The sequence below is a fragment of the Stegostoma tigrinum genome, chromosome 15 (genome assembly GCF_030684315.1).
Source record: "Stegostoma tigrinum isolate sSteTig4 chromosome 15, sSteTig4.hap1, whole genome shotgun sequence".
Classification (NCBI taxonomy): domain Eukaryota; kingdom Metazoa; phylum Chordata; class Chondrichthyes; order Orectolobiformes; family Stegostomatidae; genus Stegostoma; species Stegostoma tigrinum.
The window spans coordinates 70,245,576-70,273,509 of record NC_081368.1 but is presented as its reverse complement, the minus strand read 5'-3'; the positions used below and the strand labels follow the sequence as shown (position 1 = coordinate 70,273,509).

Sequence of the window (27,934 nt, the reverse complement as noted above, 5' to 3'; positions counted from 1 at the left end):
TTAGTTCCCAGTGCTACTCATCCTGCAGCCTTGTCTCAGTAATGGCTACTATATCGTAATCTCCAATTTGAATTTGTGCTTGTGGTTTAGTTAATTTATTTTTCATTTGTAAATGCTAATTCTTTATTTAAAAGGCCCAAAATGTTATCTTAAAGCAGTGTTGAAATAAGTAAACTGAAAGTCAGGCAACCCTCTCACGTGATTGTAGGACTCCATACACTTCTCCCTACTCAGTGCTTTTGCTGCTACTTAATGTCAGGCGCACAGAATTATTTTACTGTAATGTTAATGTAAATTTTGTTTTATCCTGGGAGGCAGTGACTTACATTAATGTCCATCACACTTTCTAACAGCCTGTCTGCACAGTGTTGTCAGTCCTGTGGTGTTTGGAGGAAGTTAATGGAAGTTTAGATTGGGTACAGTTTTCTGTATTGTACATTCATTCAGTCAGATAAGAAACATGCAAATGATGCTGACAGAGGGAATAAAGTATTGCAGAGAGATACATCAAGTCCTGAATAGGGTTAGAAGCAAAATACTATGGATGTTGGAGATCTGAAACAAAAACAAGGTGCTACAGAAATTCTCCATTAGCAGAGACAGAAACAGTTAACTTTAGATTCCAACATGACCTTCTCATTCATATTGGATTTGCGCATTTAACTGTTTCACTCTCCACAAATACTGGATAAGATTGCATTTCTTCCATCATTTTCCACTCTATCGTTGCATATTGCTAAAAAAGGGATGGCTTTGCTTTGTTTTTGTTATATAAATTTGTCACCATACATCGCGTTAGATCTAACTTTCATGTCTAGAGTAGAGTTGAAGACTTTCATCATCCTTATTAAATGTTAATCAGATTAGCTCACTTCTGCTGGACTGGTTTGCAATGTTTACACTGCTCAATAGTCTGAAAGTGAGGGTGGTTTCTTGTTTACTTTTGTTGTGTTGGTAGTGGAGAGTATGTTTTGGAACTTTTAAAATCAAAGTCTAAACGTAAGAAGGTAGTTTGGAATCTGGGGTCTTATTAATGTTGTTACATGCTGTTCCAGGGACCCCAAATGCTACATTCTTTGTGATCAGGTTTTTTTGTACCTTGTTTAGTTGGTTATGCCTGGCAGCCATTAATGAAAGATGGAAGAGTGGTGACATCTGAGCAACATTTGTCCGTGTCGTCTAATCTTCCTCCTGGATACCTGGGCCACCACGATCCAGAGAACAAGAAGGTGAGGTGTGCGGTGAAATAAAAGGAGCATGTGTAAGTGTTCCCTGTCTCCATTGTAGTAATTGTTGGTGTTTCTGTTTGAGTATGGAATGTGCAGATATTTGCTTAACAATACTACAATGGGCTCTCCAATTTGCCTCTATTTAATGAGTTGTGTTGCTGCGTGGAGGAAAATGGTCCCCCTTTCTTTGATCTTAGTGGGCAGTAGACAACCCTGTCACAGGTTGATATGATCTGTGCCGTGGACTGAGACTCTTGGCCTCTTTCACACTCTGATTATCTCTCACCTAGCAGCATTGGAGCAGATGGATGGATTGTCCATCTCTGTGGGGATTGGATTGAGCACTGTCCATTGCCCTAAAGAGACAGGGATCTAACTTTTTGGCTTATTGATGAGATGTTGGCACTTAAGCTCCATGCATCCCACGTTTCCATCCATCTGCATTGTGGGTGGATGCTAGTTTTATGATGAAAAACTGCTATTCCCTAGAAAAGTCACTGTGATTTCATTGGTTTTCCTGCTGTTGATTTTGAAATCTTTGTGGAAGTCTACGCTGCTTGTGATGTTTTTCAGTTCCTGGAACACGGTAGTTGTGTGATATTTGGCAAGCAGGACAACGTGAGGTAATACTGCAGCCAGTTGATTGGAGTAAATTTGAATGTGCTCTTATAGCTGTGTTCAGCTACAGGACCTTAGGGCAATGCAGTATTCTCCAGCAAAGTTGTCTGTGTTGCGTTCTGATTCCTTCTGGTTTTCCTTTAACATCTAGAGTAGACACCAATAAAATCCCACATGCGTGTAAGCATAAGGACCATTGCATGACACTGCAGCAAATAGACAAAATGAAAAAGCTACTAAGACAGCAATTAGTAGGTCATTCAAGGGTAACTGAAAGCTTAATTGAAAAAATGGATTTCAGAAGGATTCTTGACAATGGGAGGAAGAAGTACAAAGATTTTGGGAAGGAGTTTCAGTAAATTGGACTTGAAACCTTTGAAGTTTCTTTGTACCTTCCCTGCACCACATCAGTAACAATGGGCATGATGCAGGAATCAAAGAGCAAGCATTCTAAGAGGAAGTATAGGGTTGAGGAGTTCATGGGCTGAGGATTCTAAATTTAACATTTGGGTTAGAGAGCCCACATAGGTTGGTGAGGATGAGTGAGTGATGGGCAAGCAGCAGATTGGTGAAGTAAAGGAAACCTTGGTATAATCAAAGCTGGAGTGGCAAAGGTATGTAAAATAGGAATGGAGGGTTGAAATAGGCAAAGGTTGAGTGGAGGAAATAGCCAGTCTCTCAATAGAGTTTAAAACAGCACTGAAGTCAAATACAAAGAATGAACTTCAGATGTGATAATGGGGGCAATGAAGGAAAGGATAGACTCGGAGGAACAGTGGAAGTCCGAGATAATGGTGTTGTTATTTCTGATTCTGAGCTAAGGGAAGTTGAATCTCAGCTGGGACTTGATACAGACAGTGAAGACAGAACTCTGGATATCCAAGACTAGAATGCTGACTGATCTTTTCCAGTTGGAGTTATTCCTTTTTCATTTCGTTTTACATTCTAAAAAAACACACGAAAATAGTAAGAATAAAATACCAGTCTACTATTTAGGTTTCTGTCTGGAGGGTTTTTAAACATAATTTCTATTTGTCATATTTATAAATACAGAACAGTGAATGAATTAGTTTTGGTAGCCTATGACAGGTTCTGGTGAGGATAGTCTTCAGTAAGTTTGCAAGAAAAGGCACAGAATATCACTTTATAACCTGTGAGAAGACAGTGCTGATTGGATAGCAAGTGGACTTTGATCGGCGGAGGCACATCCATGAAGAATGCGTCAGTTAAATGATGACTGAGCGTTAATTGCTGAGATTCATTTCAGTTAAAACCAGGCAGGTTGACTCTGGTCAAGACAATTTCCTGAGGAATGGACTCGTGAAAGGATGTTATTTATTGAAATTGGTGGAACGTGTGTCCATGTTCCTCCTGTCCTTCTAGAGGAATTTTACAGAGCTATAAAAAAGAAAAGGATGGAGAGAATAGAGAGGATCAGGTAACACTCAAGGGTAACATTGGTAAGAAGAGACAGGCACAAGTTGGGGGTATATCATTTGGGATGATTAAGGGATCCATACTGGGTTAAATAGCCGCTCTGCGATAAGGTACCTTGGGAAAAAGAAAATATACTAAAAGATGAGAGGAATATTTATCAATGGACATCAATGCAACATTGCGTGCTATTCATACACAACATCTAATCTAAGCTAACATTTCAATGTAGCTGTGAGAGAGTGCTATGTTTTAGGAGATTGACCATTCAATTTAGGCTCTGTAAAATACAGTAAATGAACAATGAAGAAACAATTCCTGGTCAATATTCATCCTTCAACTGATGTGACCAAATGTAGGCCAACTGCTCACTAACCACATTCATCTTGCTGTGGCAAACTATGACTATGTATCAAGTAACACCGTTCCCGCTCACTCCTCTTGAGAGGCTGTAGTGTTTTAAATTGAATCGTCATGATTGAGTTTATTGAAGCTTTTACTCCGGTAAATAGCCCAAAGTCCTTGATGACTCCTACCTCCCAACAGCAATGCTCATATATTTTATCGGTGGCCTAAAAGCATGAAATCATGTGATTCTTTAATCCCATTCTAAGTTCTTTTCCATGGAATTTTCATGTTGCTGATTAATTGGTTAAAGTTAAGGTGTCTTTTGTTGATAGTGTCACAGTTATTACTGTGCAGTACTGTGTCATGTGAGAAGAAAGAGAGGTTGCCCAAGATAATGATGAAATCAGCCAGAAGGGTCACCAGACCTGAAACATTAACTGTGTTTATTCCTCCACAGATGCTGCCAGACCCGCTGAGCTTTTCTAGCGACTTTGTGTTTGTTCCTGATTTACAGCACCTGCAGTTCTTTTGGCTTTTCTTCATATAACTTGGATTTTGCATGGCTTTCATCCAAGGCTAGTGAATCATCCTGGTTATTTGCTATTGCATGGAGATCACCAAGAACAGGGAGTACAGCATGTGTCAGTTTAGTTAACGATCCCAGTTGTGGCACTATTGATTGTATTGGTCAAGGCATGAATGAGGTATCTAGCTGTAATCAGAAGGATAGAGTAACTGCAGTTTTTCAACTCTGCTACACAATTGTGTTCTGTTGTGTCACTATTCCTCCTGACTCAGGGCCCTGGTTGACTTTAGGTCACGCAATATTGTTGTGCTGCAATATTCTCGCTCTCGCAATTCTGCATCCACATATAGTCATGGCCCAAGAGTGTGTGCTGGATACTTGCTTGTTGTGAGGGTTAGTGTCTGGCAGTCTTGGCCCAAATAGTCTATTGGATCCACATCATATCAAAATATGAAGCCATCCGTAATGAAACAAACCTGCATGCAGCTTTCAGATCAATCTATTTGAAATAGAGCCTAAATTCTCATGTTGGTATTTTAACGGATGGCACAGTCTGTACAGAGGGTCTGTTGAATATTCTAGTTGTCCAACAATCTTGATCATCAGGGGTTCAGATATTAATTCTGACGGGCTACGTAACACCTACGCTCAGTTCGCAATAAGCAACTGCACCTCTAAGTCACGAACCGTTTCAACTCCCCCTCCCATTCCTTATTGACATGTCCATCCTGGGCCTCCTACAGTGCCACAACAATGCCACCTGTAGGTTGCAGGAACAGCAATTCATATTCCGCTTGGGACCCCTGCAGCCAAATGGTATCAATGTGGATTTCACAAGCTTCAAAATCTCTCCTCCCCCCACTGCATCCCAAAACTAGCCCAGCTCATCCCCACCTCCCTAACCTGTTCTTCCTCTCACCTGTCCCCTCTTTCCACCTCAAGCCGCACCTCCATTTCCTACCTACTAACCTCATCCCGCCCCCTGGACCTGTCCATCCTTCCCAGACTGACCTATCCCCTCCCTACCTCCCCACCTACACTCACCTCTACAGGCTACATCCCCGCCCCTTTAACTAGTCTGTATCCTCTCCACCTATCTTCTCCTCTATCCATCTTCGATCCGCCTCCCCCTGTCCCTATTTATTTCAGAACCCTCTCCCTGTCCCCGTTTTCTGATGATGGGTCAGCCGAAACATCAGCTTTTGTGCTCCTAAGATGCTGCTTGGCGCGCAGTGTTCATCCAGCTCCACACTTTGTTATCTATAACTGTACTATTTCTGTGTTCACGACAGGGGCTACTAAGTAATGAACATGAGCACTCAATTTATTTTTCCTGTGATTCAGGAGCACTGAAGCAAATTGTTACTTTTTTCAAAACCAAATTGGTCACAGATAGGATGTGTATCAAACCTAATACTGTCTCTCTCAGGTAATGAATATACTCAACAGAATACATTGTGGGTGGTACAGTGGCTCAGTAGTTAGCACTGGTGCCTCACAGTGCCAAAGAACTGGGTTCGATTCCATCTTTGGGCGACTACCTGTATGGAGTTTGCTCATTCTCCCTGTGGCTGCGTGGGTTTCCTCTGGATGCTCCTGTTTCCTTCCACAGTCCAAAGATGTGCAGGTGGGTGGATTGGCTATGCTAAATTGCACATAGTGCCCGGGGATGTTTACGTTAGGTGGGTTAGACAAGGGAAATGCAGGGGTAGGGGAATGGGTCTCGGTGGGATGCGCTTCAGAGGGGCAGGGTGGACATATTGGTCTGAATAGCCTGTTTCCACACTGCAGCAATTCTATGATGTTGCTGAATAAAGTTACAGTCCAATCCTACAATACTCTGGAGAGATTTAAGCCTTCAGAACTATACTAAATTCACAGTAAATAGTAATAAGTAAATTTACAGTCGGTTAAAAAGTGGTGGTATTTGTTTGTATTTACTTGCTGTTATCCTTGTTGACATGTCTCGGTGAAAATCTGACCTGTGATTTCAAAAGTCACATTTTGAAGCCTGATTATGGAGCCAGAGCGTGTCGAGTGCTGTGGGGTGACTGAGGAAATTTTGCATCATGTTTGATAAGGGATTTTAACACGGATATCATCTGTTACTTTAGAAGAACTATTGAAAAAGCCATGACACTCTTAAAAGGTCAATGAGTTTGCCTGCTGTCCCACAGGGGGTCAATTTTTTTTTGTTTCAAAGCGGCTTCTTGAGATTTTCCTGCAGAATTTTGAATTTCCTGGGTTCCAGTTTGATTTTCAGGGGCTCCTTTGCTCGTTCTCATGTGATACAGTCATACAGTAACATAACTTCATACTCTTGTTTTCTTACAGTTTCCTTCTTTAGTTGGATAACAACATGTATCAACAAAACTTTAATTTATCATGTGCTCAGAAGCAGGCTCAGTTGGACCTTTTAAAAGAGATACATATTTGAAGAAAAGTTAGTAATGTAATGGGAAAGAGCAGGGTCTGGAACTGAAATCATTCTTTCATGGATTTGGTAGACATGATGGGCCAAATTGTCATCTCATGTGTTAAGGAATTTATGAAATGGCTACATCTGGTCTAATTTATGTTTTTTTAAAGTAGATTTGAAGCACAGTCACTTTGGAGACTTTTTTTCAGATAGGCAGCATCACTTTGCGTTTTTGATGACATGCTGTAAATACTATAACTAAATACTATAAAGTCAATTACCTTCCATAAAACTTTTTTCATCGTAATGGGTGCTGTGAACAATTTTATAACATCAAGGCTATTCTAAAAATACCTCATATGTGCCCAGAATACTGATTAGCAGTTTTTATTTTTGTTTTAAATTGTAGTCTCCACAGATAAAGTGTGCCAGATATAAATCACAGTGGCAAGCTCAACACTGTATTAGTGTCTAATGTCATAATCCCCTTGCTTCAATGCTCCTGGGTAAGAGTGAGGGGCAGTGGAATCCTTTCTCATTGAATGTGGTTAGAGGGCTGTGAAGGTGAGAGACCCTCCTGGCAACTCCCATTGTTACAGGCCTGAGGTCTACCTCTCTCTCTCTCTCTCTCTCTCATGCTATATAAGATTATGTGCTCACCTTCCCTTGCACACTTCCAGTTGGAATCACTTTGATATTTTAGCTCCTCTCTTACCATAGATGCAATGACTCTGTCAATAAGAAAGCTTTATATTGAGGAGAAAATAAAAATGGGATTGATCTTTTCCCTGGTGACTGCCTACCCTGACCTTGACCTTAACCTGTGAAGACATCCCTGATTGTGGCAGCATTTATGGTTGCCTGAATCTTGCTTCCAGCCTCATTACTGGGCCACTTCCTCCCTTGGCTTTTTATTTTCCTATCTCTGCTTCCTTTCCTTAACCTCCTGGAAGGCGTAGATTCTCGGTCACAATTCTACTGATGGTGTTCAGTATAATTGCTCTACCGCCTCTAATCACCACCATCGACTCTGTCTCTCGAAGATTGGTCAGCACAGAAGAGATGTAAGTTGTGATTGGTGGAGCAGCTCCTCACATATTCTAAATCCTTGATATATTGTGGGTGACTTTTCCCAATTATTTTGCAATCAATTTGTTCTTTTTATGGGCTATTTTGAGACTCCTGGTGATTATTTCACTCTTTGCCCTGTGTAATTTGAATTCTGCATCCTGACTAACATTTTTCCCCCAACCAACACCATTGACGATACCTGTGCAAATGGATACCAAGCCCAAACAGCAAAGTAGCTCATTACACTCAATGCATTTGGAATATTGTGAAGTACAATTTAAACACAGATCTGATTCTATTTTTCTTTAATTCTGCAGCATGCAATTCCTGATATTAAATGGGTAGATGGCGGAAAATCTTTATTGAAAGTTAAAAATCATTTGGTGTCCGCCATTTACACAGAGGTAAGTAGATTTAATGACGTTCAATACATAGATTCCTCTGCTGACACGTATGTGTTGTGTACAATCATGTACTATTCAAGTGACAATATGTCCAGTTCTTGCGGTTACCATGTGTCTATCTGGTAATTTCTGTTTTGTTTACAGGACCAGTACTTGCACAGTTTTTTTCACCATTGTCAGACAAGCCAATCAGCGTCACAGGAGATCGCAGGTGACCTTGTGAAATACTTGAAGGTAGTGCATTCTGTACACTCGCTTTCTGTGGTGTAAGTAATTGATTGCAGTCATTTTGAGATGAAACCAGCTCAGGATAGGCTAATGTGTAACAAACAGCATGACTCAAAGCAAGCAAAGACAGTCCTCAGGCAGTGTTGCTCCTGGATGAGACACCCTCTGCAGTAGTTATGAAATGTAATGTCTCTCCTTTATGCAAATCTGACTGAAGGTGGACTGTTTTTTTTAACAAAGATTCAGCAAAGATCCCACATACTTTGCTGCATTCAAGAAAGAGCCAGGTTCTAGTTTCATGATCTAAAAATAATTTTTTGTGAGAACATATAGTGATAAGCGTCTTAAAGGAAAATAAAGAGCAGCCCATCACACTATAGTGAATTGAGTCAAAGCTCAGGAATGATTTAATTTACCAGCTGACTCCAGGCTAAGTGCCACAAGGGGGAAGGGAGAAACGCTTTCTGCTGATGCTGCGATTGTTGTAACTGAGGACGGATATTGACATTGTGTGCAGTGCAGTCTCAGGAGTGCATGCCTGTTTTCTGTGAACAGTTTGTGGGTATTTTCAAAGCTAGACAAAGTAAAGGGAACATTACTGGAATTGAATTGAACCAAATTGTCTGAGTGCTTGTGTTAATGAGGACAGATGTGTGCCTTTGAATGCTCACACAGTGTAGACACACCTACACCTTCAATTAAACTAACTGTTGTTTATGGCAACTTGCTGCAAATTATTACACAGAAAAATAATGTGTGCCATATTTTTCAACCCTATTCCGTAAGATCGTGTCTGGTTAATCTCAGCAGCGCGTTTCTGTTCTTACTCCATATCCCTTGCCTCCTCTAATATTCAAAAATCCTTTGATCTCAATCTCGAATATACCCGATCCCTGAGCATCAACTGCTGTCTGGTACAAGAAGTCCAAAGGTTCACAACTCAAATAGCACCTTTTTGTCACAGTCCTACATGGCTGAATCCTCTTCCTGAGTCCTGATATCTAGACCCCGCCACCGGTTCTGTCATCCTCTACCCTATTGAGGTCTCAAAATAGTTCAGACGTTCAAGTAAAATTGCTTCTCATTCCTTTAAACTCCAGCAAAAACAGAGCTAGTTTCTCAATCTGTCCACACAGGTTCAAGACATTCACCCCATTTTTTGTCCGCAGGAATGCCGAGGTGTGAGTTCTGTTCAAAAGTGGAACGCTTGAATTTTTTGTTTCCAAATATCCATCTGACAGTTTCCTTAAGTTAGTGGAAATTATCTTTGTTTTCTTCATGCACATGACCAGAGCGTTCAGCCCAAGTCCATTGACTGCTCCTGTACTAGGACCATCTCTCAATTCTGGCCTTCCTGTAAACAAATATCCATAACTTTCATGCAAACTGTGTTATATCAAAAGCTCTGATGCTACCAATCGGCCTGTCTTAATTAGCCCAGAGTGTAGGATTAAACCCTAACTGCAGCAAACTGTGGGATCGTGTTCAATAGCGACAAAGATCAGTGAGTGGCAAAAATAGCCTCTTTATTGAACATCCGCAGTAGCACATTTCAGAGTAGTGGTGGAATCCAAAGGACAGTTTTATAGAGGCCTCTTTTATGTACTGTTGTTACATACATTAAAATTTTAGCATTACAGTGCCACATAGTTGCATCTATTGTACACAACTTTGTATTACATCTGTCCTGGGAAAGCAGGAGATGGTTGAAGTACTTGCTAAATGCTGGCTGTTACTCCTGATGGGATTAGAGTATCTGTCCAGTCTGAGCTTGCATAATTAAGAGGTTTTATGTCTTTAAAACTAGTAATGTTAGTGAAGATACAAGACCTGTATGATCTAAATAAGTGAGAAATTATATGTGTGCTAAATGAAAGTATTGAGGATATTAAACTGATCTCCGGCAGCTGGGTCGTGAGATTTCATTTGCTATTGCCAGTTTTGACTGTTCTTACACATTCATTCATGCAGGCTCACGGAAACGTTGTTTTGATAGTAAATTTCTTAAAGGGTAGCACCCCTATTTAATATGTATTTAAAATGTAAGTACGAGTGAAGAAAACTGTTTTGATGTTCTGCAACCTATTCAGGTCCTGAGAGATGGTTGCTAAGGGCTAAATTAATATTATAATCTTTCCAACATTTTGAGTGAGTTATGGAGACACGATGGTGAGGATGACATTATTCTGAGTAGGTTACTGTGTTATTCAGGGGTAGCCTTTGATACAGAAACAAGTCTAAAGACTGCTTGCAGCATGGACCTGATAAGAATTGAAAGGTGTGAAGAAGGAGTAATAGTTTGGATGTGATACTTAATTGAGTTAAATGCAATTTTATGAACGAGTGAATAGAAACACAGTATAGTAAACATAGTATGCTTGTGAGTGAGTTAGTAAAGAGTTATGAATGATTGAAATGTGCTACAGTAAACATAGAGTGATTGTGAGTGAATTGATAAAGAGAACCATAATACAAATATCTCACAGAACCATATTGGAGAACAAAAGAAGCCCCCAACTCTCTGCTATCAGAGAATCAAAGTGGCATATCACCACTCATAGGAATATAGAAAATAGAAACAGAAGAAGGCCATTCAGCCCCTCGAGCCTGCTGTGTCATTCAGTGTGATCATGGCTGATCATTCACCTCCATACCCTATTCCCGCATTCTCCTCGTGCCCTCTGATTTCTTTAGCCCTTCATTTCAAGATACACCAGCCAAAGCATTGGGTCATGTTTGTCAACAGTTGCAAAGTGATTTGTGACATTTTGAAAAGCACTACAAAAATCCAGATTCTTTTTTACTCAGAATATGCATGCACCTTTAAACACGCATGCTTAGGAAAATATGGATTCACAAACACAAGGAATAAAAATGTACACCCCAGCACACTTACCCCATATCTATGAACACAGACACAAAACAAATCACACAACTCCAGCTATAGAAGTAAATATTTCTGTTACATTCAGTCAACTCGTGAATGGTCCAGCTATGTGGCTTTGACAGTTCTAAAAGAAACAGAATATGAAATTCATCATGAGCTGACGAAAAATGGTTTGCATGTAAACATAATATTTAACAGCAGTTTTGTTTTCTTTCCCAGATGTACTCTAGTCCATATGTGGGAATTCCATTTGCTTAGTTCACTCGTCCAGACGGATTGGTTAGTGTCAGACAGCATGATCCTTCTGCAATTTCATCCTGTGGAAATTGCAATTGGTCAGTGATTAGTTCAGGGTGAACCTCGGCATGGTCAACAAATGTGTGTGTCTGCTGCTCAGTTAGTGCTCTCTTTGATTTTGCTACGACCACTACATCCACTCCGTTGAATTCAAAATCCTGCTGTTTGTTGATGATTCCCCCTCTTCCTTCTTGCTTTCCATCTCCTCTGCAATCTCTTTCAGCAGCCTGAAACCCAACACTCCAACACCAACTTGCTTTATGCTCTTCAAACCATCCCTCGCACCCAATCCTTACCACCCCAATTACAAATAATCATGCCCCGACTTTGTTTTGTCAATCCTATTCATTGAAATTCTATCCCAAAACTTCTTTTAAAAATAAAAGCATTTGCAGAATATCTACACTACTGGCTTGGCCAGCAATTGTCATCCATTCTTGGTGTCATGGTGTAACACAGCATGGAAACAGGCGCTTCGGCCCAAACTGGTCCATGCTGACCACATTGCCCACTTGGCTAGTTCCAATCGCCCGCATGTGGCCTGTATCCCTCTTAAATCCTTCCCATCCACGTACCTATCCAAATGTTTATTAAATGTTGCTATTATACCTGCCTCAACCGCTTTGTTTGGCAACCTATTCCATATACGCACCAGTCTCTGGGAAGATGTTGCTCCTCAGGACCTCCTTAAATTTTTCCTGTCTTACCATAAACCTATGCTTTCTAGTTTTCAATTCCATATCCCTGGCAAAAAGACTGCCTGCATTCATCCTATCAATGCTTCTCAGGATTTTATATACCTCAATAAGGTCACTCCTCATTCTCCTACATTCCAAGGAATAAAATCTTTTCCTGGTCAACTTCTCCCATTGACTCAGGTCTACTAGTCCTGGCAACATGCTCGTAAATCATCTTTGCACACTTTCCATTTAATTCGGTCACCCTGTTATAGGAAAGACAAAAACTGTACACAATACTCCAAGTGCGGCGTCACCAACGACTTATACAACTGTAACATAACGTCCTAACTTGTGTGCTTGATGCCTTGACCAATGAAGGCTAGTATGCAAAATGCCTTCTTCACCACTTTGTCAATACTTACTTGTACTTGTACTCCTAGGCCCCTCTGTTCTGCGACACTGCTCAAGACCTTACCATTTAAAGTTCTACCTTAGTTTGACTTTCCAAAGTGCAACACCACACATTCATCTGTTTTGAATTGCGTTTGCCAATCCGCAGCCCACTTCCCCATATGATCAAAATCTCTGAGATAGTAAGAACTGCCGATGCTGGAGACTGAGATAACAGTGTGGAGCTGGATGAACACAGCTTGCCAGGCAGCATCAGAGGAGCAGGAAAGCTGATGCTTCAGGTCGGGACCCTTCTTCAGAAAATTTCTGAAGAAGGGTCCTGCCCCAAAATGTCAGCTTTCCTGTTCCTCTGAAGCTGCGTGGCCTGTGAGTTCCCCCAGCTCCACACTGTGTGATCAAGATCCCTCTGTAGTTTTTGATAACCTCCCTTGCTATCAATGATACGGCCTAATTTTGAATCATCTGCAAACTTTGTAATGCTCTGTACATTCACATCCAGATCATTTATGGAAATAACAAATAACTAAGGCTCCAGCTCTGACCCCTGTGGCAACCACTAGTCACAGACCTCTAGTCCGAAAAACAGCCTTCAACAGTCACCCTCTGCTTTCTACCATTGAGTCAATTTTGAACCAATTAGCTAGCTCTCAGTGGTTCCCATGCGACATAACCTTTGTGACTAGCCTGCTGTGCAAGACCTTGTCAAAGGCCTTAAGACAACATCCACTGCCCCATCCTGATTTATCCTCTTGGTTAACTCTTCAAAAAGATCTAAAAGATTTTTCAGACGTGACTTCCTATGCACAAATGCACGCTGACTATCCTTAATCAGACCTTGACTGTCCAAATGTTGGTTGATCCTGTCCCTCCGTATCCTCTCCAATAACTTGCTTACAACTGATGTCAGTCTCACTGGCCTGTAGTTCCTTGGCTTGTCCTTAATACTGTTCTTAAACAATAGAGCAACATTAGCCACCTTTCATTCTTCTGGAACTTCACCAGTGGCTAAAGATGAAGCAAAAATATCTGCAATGGCCTTTGTAATTTCATCCCCAACCTCCCACAATGTCCAAGGATGGACTTGGTCAGGCCCAGGGGATTTATCTACCTTAATGCACTCTAAGGCTGCAGACACTTCCCTGGTAAATGTATGCAGTCCAAAACATCCCCACTTGTTTCCATGATTTCCTTAGCATTCATAATTCTCTGCTGGCTAAATACTGAGAAGCAATATTCATTAAAAATCTCCCTCATCTCCTGTGGCTCTACACATGGACGGTTATGCTGATCTTTAAGGGGACCTATTCGCTCCCTAGCCACCTTCTTATTCTTATAGCTATAGAACCTCTTGGGATTATTTTTAGCCTTATCTGCCAGATCCAAATCGTACCCTCTTTTTGCTCTTCTGATTTCTCTCTTAAGTGTGCTCCGCCAGTTTTTATAGTCATCTAGGGATTCACCTGAGCATGACAGCTTAAACCTAATGTATGCTGCCTTCTTTATCCTGGCCACTGCCTCAATATCCCTAAACCTGCCAGTTTTTCTCTTCACCCTAACTGTATTATTTATTTATCAATTGATTTTATTGTCACGTACTGAAATATAGTGAAAAGCTTTGTTTATGAGCAGTACAGGCAGATCACAGCAAGCAAAGGATGTACGCATTAAAAATACTGAGAGGCGTACAGGTTACATTTTTTGAGGCTAGAGGCCATTCAGCAGTCTGAAAGAAGCTGTTCCTGAACCTGCTTGTGTATGTGTTCAGGTTCTGTATCTTCTGCCTGATGGAAGAGGTTGTAGGAGGTCGTTACCAGGGTGCGATGGGTCTTCGATGATGTTGGCCACCTTTCTGAAGCAGTGAGCCGTATAAATGGATGGAAGGCTTGCTTCCATGATGATCTGGGCTGTACACACCTTTTTGTAGTTTTTCTGTCGTGGGAAGAGCAGTTGCCATACCAGACCATTATGTACTCAGACACATGCTTTCAATGGTGCATTTTTAGAAGTTGGTGAGGGACCTGATGGTAACATCTGGTGACCCTTTCTCAGAACTGTTCTGATCTGAGGAAGGGTCACCGGACCTGAAACGGGTAACGCTGACTTTTTTCTTCACAGATGCTGCCAGACCTGCTGAGCTTTTCCAGAAACTTCTGTTTTTGTGCTACTTCAAGCCTTAAGTCCCATTGTTCCCCTGGCTTCCTGTCTCATTCAGAGTCCCACCCTCCTGCCAAACTACTTTCAACGTTCCAGGTAATGCTAGCAAATCTCCCTGCGAGGATGTTGTACCCTCTCCAGTTCAAGTGCAACCCATCTCTCTTTTACAGGTCTCCTCTAACCCAGAAGAGATCCCAACGATCTCAAGAACCGAAAACCTTGCCCCCTACACCAGCTCCTCAGCCACACATTCATCCGATCTGTCTTTCTATTTCTATCCTTGATGGTTCATGGCACCAGGTGTAATTGGAGATCACTAACCTTGAAGTCCTGCTTTTTAACTTCTTACCTAACTCCCTATACTCATATCGCAGGACCTCATCCCTTTGCTTACCTATGTCACTCCTTGACAACAGGTTCTCTCTGACCTTCTGTACAGTCACGATGACTGCAGCGATGTCTCCCAGAATTCTATTCTGTTGACTCTCAGCCACCCTCTGATTCACTGCCCTTCTCCGCCGTCTCTGTTGTCGGGCAGTGTCCTGCAGAGTTCTCCTGCACAGTTGTGACGACTGTGGTGAGATGGTAGTGAGCTGCCATTAGATCCTTTTCAATTCACTATTTGGGTACACCCACAGTGGCTATCGAAAAGAAGTTCTCTGATTTTGATCCAGTCACTGTGAAGGGACAGCAATATTGTTCCAGGTTAGGATGGTGTGGGATTAGGGAGGTCCTCGCAAGAAGTGATGTTCCCATACTTTTTCTCCTCTCATCATTTTAAACAATAGAGATTGTGCATTTGGAAGGTGCTGTTGTAGGAACCTTTGAGTTGCAGCAGTGCATCTTAGTCCTATTGGTGGAGCGAGTGAATGTTGAAAATGGTGGTTGGGGTGTCAGTCAAGCAGGCTGCTTTATTCTGGATGGCATCAAGTTTATTGAGTGTTGTTGGTGCTGTAGCCATCCAGGCAAATGTGAAGTATTCCATCACATTCCTAACTTGTGTCTTGTAAATAGCAGATGGGCCTTAGGGAGTCAGGAGGTGAGTTACTCGCTGCAGGATTCCTAGCCTCTGACCTGCTGTTGTAGCCACAGTATTTACATGGATAGTCAGGTACAGTTTGTGAGCACGAGCAAGTCCCAGGATGTTGATGGTCATTGGCGGTGGGAGAGGGAGTATGGAGAGTGGAATTCAGCAATGATAAAGCTATTGAAATGTCTGAAGCTTTCTCTCTCTCTACCTTGTGATTGTAACAGGCAAAGACCACTTAGCCCCTCAGGCCTGCTGTGTCATCCAATGACCAAAATGCATCTCAAATCCATTTGGCTGCCTTAACTCCATAACCCTTCAAATCATAGATATTTGTTTATAATATGGAAACAAACCATTTGGTCTTTTGTGTCAGCCCTGGTCAATGACAAGTTTCCCAGTCCCATCCCACCTCCCTGTTTTGGGTACATATCGCTGTGGGTCATACCTCTTCAGGTAGATGTCTAAGTGCTTATAAATTGAGGTGAGATGTTCTGCCTCTATAAGCCTTCCAGGCACTGAGTTTCAGATGTCTACCACGACTGACTGCAAAGAAATGCTTCTTCAAATCCCCTTTCATGTGTTACCAATAATTTCAAAGCTACATTCTGTTCAATGACTATTTTGAGAAAATTTTCTTAGAACGGCACTTCCTGGAGCCAACAAGAAAAGGTATACTAGATCTGGTATTGTACAATGAGATAGGATGAGTTAATGGTCTCCTTGTAAAGGCATCTCCAGCCAGCAGTCATCACAATCTGACATTTAGTTTCAGGGAGAGACAAATGAGTCCAAGACTAGTATTTTAAATTTAATAAAAGACAATTAGGTAGGCATGAAAGCTGGGCTGTCTCGAGAGAACTGACAAATTAGCTTAAGATAATTAGATAAGTTCTGAAGAAGGGTCACTGGATGCTGCTGGGTTTCTCCAGCAATTCTGTTTTGTTGTTTGCTTCAGATCTTCTGGATCTGCTGTTCCTTTTTTATTCCCATGAGAAAAAGATTCTCGAGAGAAGACCCACCATCCATGATTAACCGAAACATTTAAAAATTGTATCGAATGTAAAGAAAAAAACATATAATTATGCAGGGATTAGTCGGAGGCCAAAAGATTGGATAGAATATTTTTTTAAAAAAGCAATGATTGACTAAAAAATTAATCAGTTGGGAAACATCCAGAATGAGAGAAAGCTAGCAAGAAATATACCAGATAGTAATTGTTTCTTTATGAATTTAAACAGGAAATTAAGTTAGAGTTAAGTGTGTATTGGTCCTAAAGGAAGTGAGTATGTGGAATTAGTAATGGAAAATAAGTAGATAGAAGATGAATTGTATGGGTATTTTCAATCAATCTTCTTGACACAAATATCATCCAGAAAGCATTCATGTAGAAAATTAAAGCAGATGGTGTGAAGGACAATGTATTAGCATGGTTAGATGATTAGCTAACTAACAGTAGAAAGTGAGTAGTCCGTACATGGGTCATTTTCAGTATGGCAAGTTGTAACAAGTGCTGAGCCACAGGGTTGACCTTGTAACAATTTGGATAAATGACTTGGATGGAGGGACTGAAGGTATGTTTGCTGAATTTGCTGATGATACAAAGGTAGGTAGCAAGGTATGTTGTGAAGAGGAAATAAAGAAATTAGAAAGGGTGAAAGATAGCTTAAAGATATGGCAAATGAAGTATAATGCGGAAAATTTGAAATTGGCCATCTTAAAGGAGGAATATAAAAGAAGCATATTATCTAAATGGTGAGATATTGCAGAACTTGGAGATTCAGATGGATTACGGTGTCCTAGTACATAAATTGCAAAAGGCAGCTACAGCAAGTAATCTGGAAAGCAAATAGATTGTGAACATTTATTGTGGTGGGAAATGTATACAATAGGAAGAAATTTTGGCTCCAGTTATACAGGACACTGGAGAGATCACATCACATCTGGAGTGCTATGTGCAATTACTGATCACCATAAAGAGGAAGGATGGAAATGTGTTTGAGGCAGTTCTGAAAGGCATTATGAGACCAACACTTGGAATGGGTGGATGGTTTTATGAGAAGAGATTGGACAGAATACACTTACATCCACTGGAGGTTGGAAGAGTGAGACATTGAATAAGGCCTTACACCGAGACAGAGGATCAGCTGTGATCATATTAATGGCAGAGCAGGCTCAAAGAGCTGAAGAGCCTACTTTGGCTCCAAGTTCATACTTGCCTCAACACCCCCTCCCCAACCCACTGCAGTAGTCTCACACCACCCAGGTTTTTTTGAGCCTTCTGCTTATTTCATGTGAGCACCTCTATTAGCTTTTATTAATAGAGGGATCGAGTTCCAGAACCAAGAGGTTATGGTGAAGCTGTACAAAACTCTGGTGCGGCCGCACTTGGAGTATTGTGTACAGTTCTGGTCACTGCATTATAAGAAGGATGTGGAAGCATTGGAAAGGGTGCAGAGGAGATTTACTAGGATGTTGCCTGGTATGGAGGGAAGGTCTTACGAGGAAAGGCTGAGGGACTTGAGGCTATTTTCATTAGAGAGAAGAAGGTTGAGAGGTGACTTAATTGAAACATATAAAATAATCAGAGGGTTAGATAGGGTGGATAGGGAGAGCCTTTTTCCTAGGATGGTGACAGCGAGCACAAGGGGGCATAGCTTTAAATTGAGTGGTGAAAGATATAGGACAGATGTCAGAGGTAGTTTCTTTACTCAGAGAGTAGTAAGGGAATAGAACACTTTGCCTGCAACGGTAGTAGATTCGCCAACTTTAGGTACATTTAAGTCGTCATTGGACAAGCATATGGACGTACATGAAATAGTGTAGGTTAGTTGGGCTTGAGATTGGTATGACAGGTCGGCGCAACATCGAGGGCCGAAGGGCCTGTACTGTGCTGTAATGTTCTATGTTCAATTAAGTCACCACCCGACTTCCTCCTCTGTTCCAAGATAATCAGGCTGAACCTATTCAGTCTTTCCTCACACGTAAAATATTCCAGTCCTTCAGACCATCACAGGAGATCTCCACGGAACCTTTTCTGGTACATATTCTCATCTTCCCCGTAGTACAGAGACAGGAACCCTGCAATGTACTCGAGCCATGGTCTCTCTTGTCCCATTTCCTTCCTAATTTCAATTGGTCCTGCTGAGGATTTATAACATGAACTCCAAGCTCCCTGCTGTGTTTCTCCACATTACACAATGAGCCCCCGGTTATCTCATGTGCCCCTCTTTGTTGCACCTCACAAAATGTATTTTACTTTCTAGTCCTCCATATTGAATTCTGTTTTTCATGGGTTTTTTTCTGGCTTATCTTCCTGCAGGTTAAAGTTTTCCTCCTTATTGTCAACATGCAACTAAATTTTGTATTATCTTGCAAACAACGTAATCATGCCCACCACACTCCGTGACCTGATCAAACATTGAATCTTTTGTTCTCAGGACATCACCGCTGTATTTATGAGGTCATTGTAAACTTTCTCATCAAGATTTTGTTCTACTTTTGTTATCTTGCCCTGTCCAAAGTCAGCACCTGTTTCCTATAAAAGCGTTTATGAAGCATTTTTCAACTCATTTTTCAGAGGACTACCCCATCAAAGTATATTTTGAACGTGACGGGAAGCTATCTGAAAGATATGCTTATGGGGAAATGAAGAGAAATGAGAAGAGATGATGTAGAGATACTGGCACAGAGCAGTTGGGGTGAATGGCTGGTTCTGAGCTATAAAGTTCAATTTAAAGTACATTTCAGCTCCCAATTTTAGAAGGTCATTTTCAGTACACTTAAAGCAGTTAATTGAATAAGAAAGATTTATAATTGTTGAGGATATTCACTGTTGAGCAACCCACAGTAATTTCTTCCAGGCTAATTTGAAGCAACCACTTCCCTATCCATCCCATTGATTAGGTTAGATTCCCTACAGTGTGGAAACAGGCCCAAACAAGTCCACAGTGCCCTTTGAATCATCCCACCCAGATCCATCCCCCTATAACCCACACACCCCTGAACACTACAGGCAATTTAGTATGGCCAATCCACCTAGCCTCCACATCTTTGGACTGTGGGAGGAAACCGGAGCACCCTGAGGAAACCCGTGCAGTCTCCACACAGGCAGTCACCCGAGGCTGGAATTGAACCAGGGTCACTGGCGCTCTAAGGCTGCAGTGCTGCCCTATTGGTCTTTCTAATTTCTTTCTCCATTACAAGTTCTCTTTGCCCCCTTTCTTTTGCAGTCCCAGCGGTTTTCTCTCCTGCTCAATTTATGGATGTGGTCAACAGTGGTATAGTGATCTTATCCCTGGACCAGTAATCCAGAGATGCTACCCTGGAAGCACTGGCTCAAACCCCAACACAGTAAGTGGTGGGATTGAAGGGAATAAACCTGGAATTGTAAAGACCAACTTAATGGTGGCTGCATCATGGCCTATTGCACATTGGGAAGGAAATTTGTCATTCTTACCTGGTCAGGCATTCTTGAGACTCCAGGTATATGCAGTACGGTGGTTGATTCTTCAGTGCCCACTGAAATATTAAAACATGTCTTGAAGGGCAATTAGGAATGAGTTAACGAATGCTGGCCTTTCTAGTGACCTTCTCCCATCACCCCACCCTCCAAGCCCCTTCTAACCCCATTTTCCAGGACATAATAGTAAAACAAAAACTAAGCCAGAAGAGGCAGCCATGAACAAAGTATGTTGTGAGATAGCCATTGTAAGTGATCCAATACAGTGTGAACATAGCACACTATCTGTACTGCAAGATACTCTATGTGTCTTAGATTCCTGATTTGTGGTTTGAGAGGGTCTATGGCCTTTTTTAGGCAACACCACAGAGAGCCTATGGTAAGCCAGAGAAGGTGGTGTCAGCAGGAGTGAGCCAGTTAGTTATGCTGTGCCTTTTCAGCTTAGGATCATCCCACTTTCAACAGGCAGGGACCTCCCCCTCACCCCAAATCAACATTCCGCTAAGATATTAATTTCCTGGGATTGTTTGCAGCAGAGAGATGGATTCCACAACAATCATATTGCTATTGCAGACAATCCAGAACTTTGGGGATTCACTCGCCGTTTGAAAACTGAGTGAGATTTGTCCACAGAAATACTTGCAAAACTCCTCAATTCTCTCTGATCCCTCTTTTGCATCAGACCAGCAAAATGAGTGTCAGTGAGCTTAAAATAAAACCTGCTTGAGAACATCACAAGTCAGAGGTTCTGCCCAAATTTGGAGTGGAAATTTTGGTTTTGTGAAAGGAAAGTTTGTACTTATGCAGCAATGAACTTCAGCTCATGTTTACTTTGTAAATCACTGTGTCATTACCCAGTTTAAATAATATTGAAGACAAGCATCTACAGTAGGCATGCTTCAAAGTCAAGCAGCTTTCAACAAGGTACTGTCCACCATCACAGCACTTGTTACAGTTAGCAATCTCTCAAAATCAGACTCCCTGTTTCTAGTTGCAGGTTCAAAGACTCTCAAACATAAGACCTGGCTCTCCTGTCAGGCTAGCCACTTTCAGCTTAATTAGAGCGACAGAGTTAGGATCACCCTGGAGCTACTTAAAAATGGTGGGAATTTTCTACTCCCACTACCCCCAGTTTTCGCTGGCGTGGGTTTAAGATGTGGGTCACGAGCCCATACACCTGGGAAGGCTGGCTTTGTTGTGAAGTAGCCCCCTGCAATGTTTCTGAAGACAAGGCAGTTTTTGCATGACTCATAAAACACACAACTGTACAACACAGGAACAGGCCCTTCACCCAAGGTGTTGTGCTAAGCATGACACCAAATTAAACTAATCCATTCTGCCTGGCCTTGGTCCATAGTCCTCTGTTCCTTCAATATTCATGTGCTTAATTGAAATTCTTTAACACCCCTAACGTAACTGCCTCCACCACCAACCCTGGCAACATGTTCCAGACTCCTACCACACTGTGTAAAAAAAAAAAAAAAATTTTGCCCCTCATATCTCTTTTAAATATTCCCCCTCTCACCTTATTAGCATTGGAAATTTCAACTCTGGGAAAAAGATTCTGACCGCCAACCCATCTATGCATCTCATAAATTGATAGAAATCTATCAAGTTTCTCCTCAGCTTCCATTGCTCCAGAGAAAACAACCCAAGTTTTTCTAGCCTCTCCTCACATCTCATATCCTCTAATACAGGCAGCATCCTGCTAAACATCTTCCGCACCCTCTCCAAAGCCTCCGCGTTCTTCCTGTAATGGGGTGTCCAGAATTGAATGCAATACTCTAAGTGTGGCCTAAGCAAAGTCTTATAAAGCTGCAACATGACATCCTGACTCTTGTACTCAATTTCCTGATCAAGCATACTATATGCCTCCTTTACCATGCTATCTACTTTGGTGACCATGTTCAGTGAGCTATGGATTTGAACCCCAAGATCTTTCTGTACATCAGAACTGTGCAGGGTCCTGCCATTAACTGTATACTTTTCCTTAACATTTGATCTCCCAAAGTGTAGCACCTCACACTTACTCGGATTAAATTCCATCTGTTATTTCTCTGCCCAGATCAGGTCTATACCCTGCTGTATCCTTTGACAACCTTCTACGCTGATGACAACTCCGCTGATCTTTGTGTTGTCTGCAAAATACTAGCCGACTCATCTACATTTTCATTCAAGTCATTTATGTACGTCACAACCAGCAGAGGACTAGCTGTTTATGGCCCCTCAGAGGGTGGTGAATGATTTTCTGGGTCTGGAAACATTAGAAAGGTGGATTCATGTTTTTAGATATGTCCCCTGCATGCCAACTTAGTACCAACTCCAGTGCCCTGCTGTGCTAATGGCCCCCACATCCTTGTGGACAACTCAATGTCCTTAATGGTGCTCCCATGTCCGTTTACCCACTATGCGCAGAAATTGTGTGCCGTATGATAGCAATAACAAGTGTGGAACTGCTGTGAAAAATTGAGTTTGTTTTGTATATTTATGGGAAAAAAATACTGCCGTCCCTACAGCCTTTGAATTCATCAGACATACCATTAAGTTTACACTTAAAAATTATAATTAAAATAAGAATAACAGGCTTTAACCACTTGGTCACATCCAAATAAACTTCCGGGCATTGACACATGTCAGAGATCACAGAAAGAACACATTGCTATAATGTGTTCAGATTCCAGTTGATAGTCCTACTGGACAATTCAGGTCCCAGAAAGACTTGACAGTTCTTTTGTATTTGTTTGTTTTGTTAATTTTGTGAGCAGTGCTGGATGTGTATTTACATGTGAATGTGGATTTTCTTTAATGAAAGTTTGTTATGCAAAGGAAGAAAACAAACCAAATCAAACAAATTAAATATTAAAGACAATTAGAAATTACCTTAAATCACACAGAAAAGCAAGGAGTTGAGCTGTTTTACAACACTGTTGATAACAGACCCTCGAGTCCAGAGAAATTGCACCCCATATCTCAAATCCTTAAGTTTCTAAGTTCCAAGTGAAATGACTCCTTGACTTTGTTTAGCTGATACCTTGCATGTTAATGATTTAATCTTGGCAGGGGAGGTCAAGGTGTTTGGATCATGCACCTGAATCTATTCCATCCCTGCTTTCTTCTCGTGAAATTCTTTGTAATGGCACACTTTAGACCAAGATGGTTGGGGCAAGTCAGGGCACTGCTCCACTTAAAATTCCCCACCTCAGTAATGCGACCCAAGGCTCTGTTGGTAGTACGTTTGTCTCTGAATCACTAAGGCTCCAGGTTTAAGTCCCAGTCCATGGCTTGAGTACAAAAACTCCAGATTGACTCTTCATATACTGTGTGAAGTGCCACCTTTCAGAGGAGACGTCAGAGACCAGATTCTTGCTCAGTTGGATGTAAAATATTTTCCGGCATTATTTCAAAGAGGAGCAGAGGAAGTATCCAGAGCCCGATGGCTAGGGCTTTTTTCCTTCAGCATCACTAAAACCGGGTGTCTGATCGTTATTACATTGTTATTTACAGGAACTTACTGTACAGAAGTTGTCTGCTGTGTTTCCCACGTTATGAAAGGAACTACTCTTCAAAAGGTGTTTCATTAGCGGCAAAGCACATTGAAACATCAAGTCTGTCTTTCTAACTTTTCAGATGCCAGCAGGCATCTAGACACCTAAAACTGTATCCAAGAAGAGCTGATGGAAAACCAGCAGGGGGCACGTGTGACTTTTTTTTTGCTTGGATTCTGTAAATTTAGAAACTAGAATCGGTCAATTTAGTCCATCTTGAGGGTGTTCCATGATTCAGTTTGACCGTAGCTGATCTCTGTCTTAACCCACTTCACACAACTTTGTTCAAAAAACTGACATTCTGCCTAATAAAATCTTGTCGATCTATGTCTTGTTTTCACTTGTCTCAGAATCTGCTCTTTTTTAAGAGGTGGGATTTCCTGCCCACATGTATGAAAAATATCCAAACTCTGGAGGGTAATGTTCTGCTGCCCTCTAGTGCTCACTGCTGGCCATTAAAGCAAATGCCACTGGGATGGGAGCATGGGACAGTCAGAACCAAGAGGGCAAATTCCAAGACTGAGAGTAAAGATATTGAATATGGAAGTTTATCGGGTGTTGGGAAACCATTGCACTGGCAACAATCACTCGCCAGTGAGTATGATTGTCCAGTTAGGACATTATATGTCACAGGTCATTGATCCTTTGGGGCGTTGTGTGGCCAATGAGTCTGATCCTAGAGCCACATTTCCAACCATGCATTTAGCAGGTATTTCTGGGAAGTGGAAGATGTCCTTTTCTGGAATTAGAATCATAGAATTCATACAATGCAGAAAAAGGCTGTTTGGTCCATCGAGTCCACGCAACAACCCTCTGAAACAGCATCCCACCCAAACCACCCATCCCACTGTGTATCCCTGTAACCTTGCATTTCCCATGGTCAATCCACCTGCTTTGCATATCTTTCGACTGTAGGAGGAAACCAGATCGCCCGGAGGAAACCCATGGAGACATGGGGAAACTCCACAAAGACAGTTGCCTGAGGGGAGAATCAAACCCAGGTCCCTGGTGCTGTGGGGCAGCAGTGCTAATCACTGTGCCACCCCATTCCTTTTGCCACTGGAGGTTCTCAAAGAATTGTCCCCCTTCATACAGGACGTTCCTCCAAGTTGCTTTCTTCTGAACATAAGGTTGCCATGCATTGACATCAATGATGCATTTCATGAGGAAGCTTTCAGACAGTCTTGGAAACACTTCCTTTATCTTTCTCTTGTTCCAGTGTCTTCCTTGAGCTGGAGGAAGTTGATTTGCTTTGGCAGTTGGAACTCAGTCACATTGTAAGCACCAGGCCTGTCTAGCAGAGTTGGATTCGAAAGATCATGGCCTCGATGCTAGTGTTACTGGCTGCTTCAAGGGTGTTGATGTTAGTGTGTCTGTCCTCCCAGCTGTGTGGAGAATCCATCTCAGGCAGCATGCATGGTACTTCTCTAGGTAGATCTCAGTATCAGCACCAATGTTACAGTTGTTGACTCTCTTTCTTAGGCATATAAAGCTGATGCTCTGGCAATAGCTTTCATAGTTCAACCTGCTTTTTTTGTCACAGTGAAGGCAAGATGCAAGTCTTCCTAAATGTTTTCATAAGGCAATGGATTGAAGTCCCCCTCCAGCGACTTGCGCACACAGTGGCACATTAGTGCAATACTGAGTCATAGAGGTCTATGGAGAAAGGTCCTTCTGCCCCTCGCATCTGCACTGGTCAAAAACAACCACCTAACCATTCTAATTCCCATTTTCCAGCACTTGGCTTGTAGCCTTGAATTCTTGCCATTGCATTTGACGTAATACATTGCAAAAAATACTTCTTAAATGCTATGAGAGTTTCCACCTCCACCAATCTTATAGGCAGTGAGTTCAAGATTCTCACCACACTGTGGGATAAATTTGTTTCCCCTCATCTCCTGACCCTTACTTCAAATCTGTGCCCCCTGATCACCGATTCCTTCACCAAGGCATAAGGTTTCTTTTGGTCTATGCTATTGATTCCCCTCATCATTTTATACATCTCTATCATGTCTCCTCCTCGATCTCTTCTGGTCTAAGGAAAGCAATTCGAGTCTGTCCAGTCTCTCTTCATGAATGAACTCTCCAGTGCAGGCAACATGCTGATAAACTTCCTCTACATGGTCTTCAGTGTTATCACGTCCCTCCCTCCCACAATGTGGATTCCAGAAATTGCACACTATACTCTAGCTTTGCTCTAGCCAATGTTTCATAAGGATCCAGCGTAACCTTCTTGCTCTTAAACTCTATGCATCAACCAGTAAAGGCAAGTATCCCATATGTCTTCTTAATAACGTTATGCACCGGTCCTGATGCCTTAGGGGACTGGTGTTCACGTACACCAAGGTCTCTCTGATCCTCAGTGCCTCCCATGGTGCTGCCATTCATCATGTATTCCCTTGCCTTGTTTTTCCTAATTAGGTGCAGTATCTCACACTTATCTGGATTGAATTCCAATTGCACTCATCAGCCCATCTGACCATCCTGTCTATATCTTCTTGCAGCTTAAGGCTATACTCCTCAATATTGACAACTGCACCAACTATTGTACCATCTGCGAATTTAGCGATCAACCCTCCTACATTCAAGGCTTGTATCAGTTTTATGATGATTATCTGCCAAGATTGAGACATTGATATTCAAGGCATCAGCCAAAAAAGGCAATAATTCACTTCTCTTGCCAAAAGGAATCCATCTGAGCTAATGCTCTATTGGGCAGGGCTGTTAGCTAAGCTGATATCATTAGGACAGGAAGATGACTATTTCAGAATTAGATGGCAAAATGTTTGCGATGTACACTTGGCTGACATCTTTATGCTGTTTGTGATGTAAAGTGAGAATAGTTTGTATATATTAATGTTATTTTTGAAATTTGAGTTTTAAAGTGGAGGCAGATGGATGTTGGCTACTTCTGTGAAGGGTTTTCTTTTAAAATATGAACCACGGTCAGAGACCCCTTCCAGAACAGAGACTAAAATTCAACATTCGTCAGCTAGTAGGTGACTGCAGGAATGGAAAGATGTTGACACTACTGGATTTGGCAAATATTTTAAGATCACTAGCTTTGTTTTCAGTCCTGAATATTCTAAGATTCTAAACAAGCTGTGGAGTTACTGCTCTTTACCCATACTGTTAGGAATTATTAAATTGAGGAGAGGGTGCTGGAAGGTTATGGGGACAACAGGACTAGCTGAGCTCCTGTGGCATTGCTTGTTGGGTAGCCTGAATTCAGGAACATTGGTCACTGATCTGTTGCTTTCTGGGGGAACGGAGGGTGTAAATAGTGTCAGATTTGTATGAGGGGCATAGATAAAGATGTGCCAGTTTTCTGGATTGCCAGTGCGTTTCCTTCTCTCCTTTGTCAACAGCAACAACTTTCACTTAACTAACTCCGTCCTCACCTTGGTCGTGTGTATGTTCCCCATGAAAGGAAACATTCTCTGTCCATTCCATTAAAATTTTAATGGTTTTGGAGACCTCGTGAAGTCACTCCTCAGCTGAATTTCTTTGAGAGGGAAGAGACGCAGTTTGTCAATCCTGCCCCATTATATATCTGCATGGACATGTGCTATCATCCTTCTCAATTGTTTTGCTTCCTCTCCGAGGCTTATTCTTTGTTAGTAACGTGTCAACCAGAAATGACCAGAATTGCTCGCAATGTGACAGCGTTTACACAACATTCCTGGGGAAGTGCCACTGTTTTCCTGGAGACCCTGGAAAGATGATACTGACTGCTGGAGGTTTCTGGATATGTGCCACAGGAGTCCCTGGGAGCACGTTAATGATTGAAGCTTCTTAGAAATGTGTCCGTATTTATGTGATTTTCTGCAGTGTGCATAATTTCTCAGGAATGCTAATGTGGAAAATTTGCTAGAAGACAATTTGCGTAGTTTCAAAGCAGCAGAATCGAGCTTGTGTAACTTAGGTTCCACAATCAGCTTGAACTAACTTGGAATAAAAGTTCCATATTCTGTCCTATTAGAGTAGGAAGTCATTTTATTAGCTGGAGTCATGGCTATGTGAGACTTTGAATTAATTATACCAAATAGCGAATTGTAGCTCGAATGGAGAGGAGAATGCTCCAAACATGAGTCAGCTGAAACAAGAATAACTTGAGTTGATTTTCTCCTCCAGTGTTTGCATGCCATGGACACATGTGTGATGGTCAACTTCCTGCCAACAATCCTTAACCAG

The 27,934-nt window shown here is 41.7% G+C and overlaps 1 protein-coding gene across 5 annotated transcripts in view; it reads left to right on the top strand.

Moving 5' to 3' along the window:
- Positions 1 to 27,934, top strand: part of dock11 (dedicator of cytokinesis 11) — a 272,082-nt gene that overhangs the window by 125,218 nt on the left and 118,930 nt on the right. For all 5 annotated transcript variants that reach the window (XM_048544154.2, XM_048544150.2, XM_048544152.2 and 2 more), the window contains 4 exons: positions 1,108 to 1,229; positions 7,963 to 8,049; positions 8,194 to 8,283; positions 27,875 to 27,934. The exon at positions 27,875 to 27,934 is cut by the window's right edge and continues 56 nt beyond it. In XM_048544154.2, coding sequence (XP_048400111.2) covers positions 1,108 to 1,229; positions 7,963 to 8,049; positions 8,194 to 8,283; positions 27,875 to 27,934 — 359 coding nt within the window. The remainder of the gene's footprint in view (positions 1 to 1,107; positions 1,230 to 7,962; positions 8,050 to 8,193; positions 8,284 to 27,874) is intronic.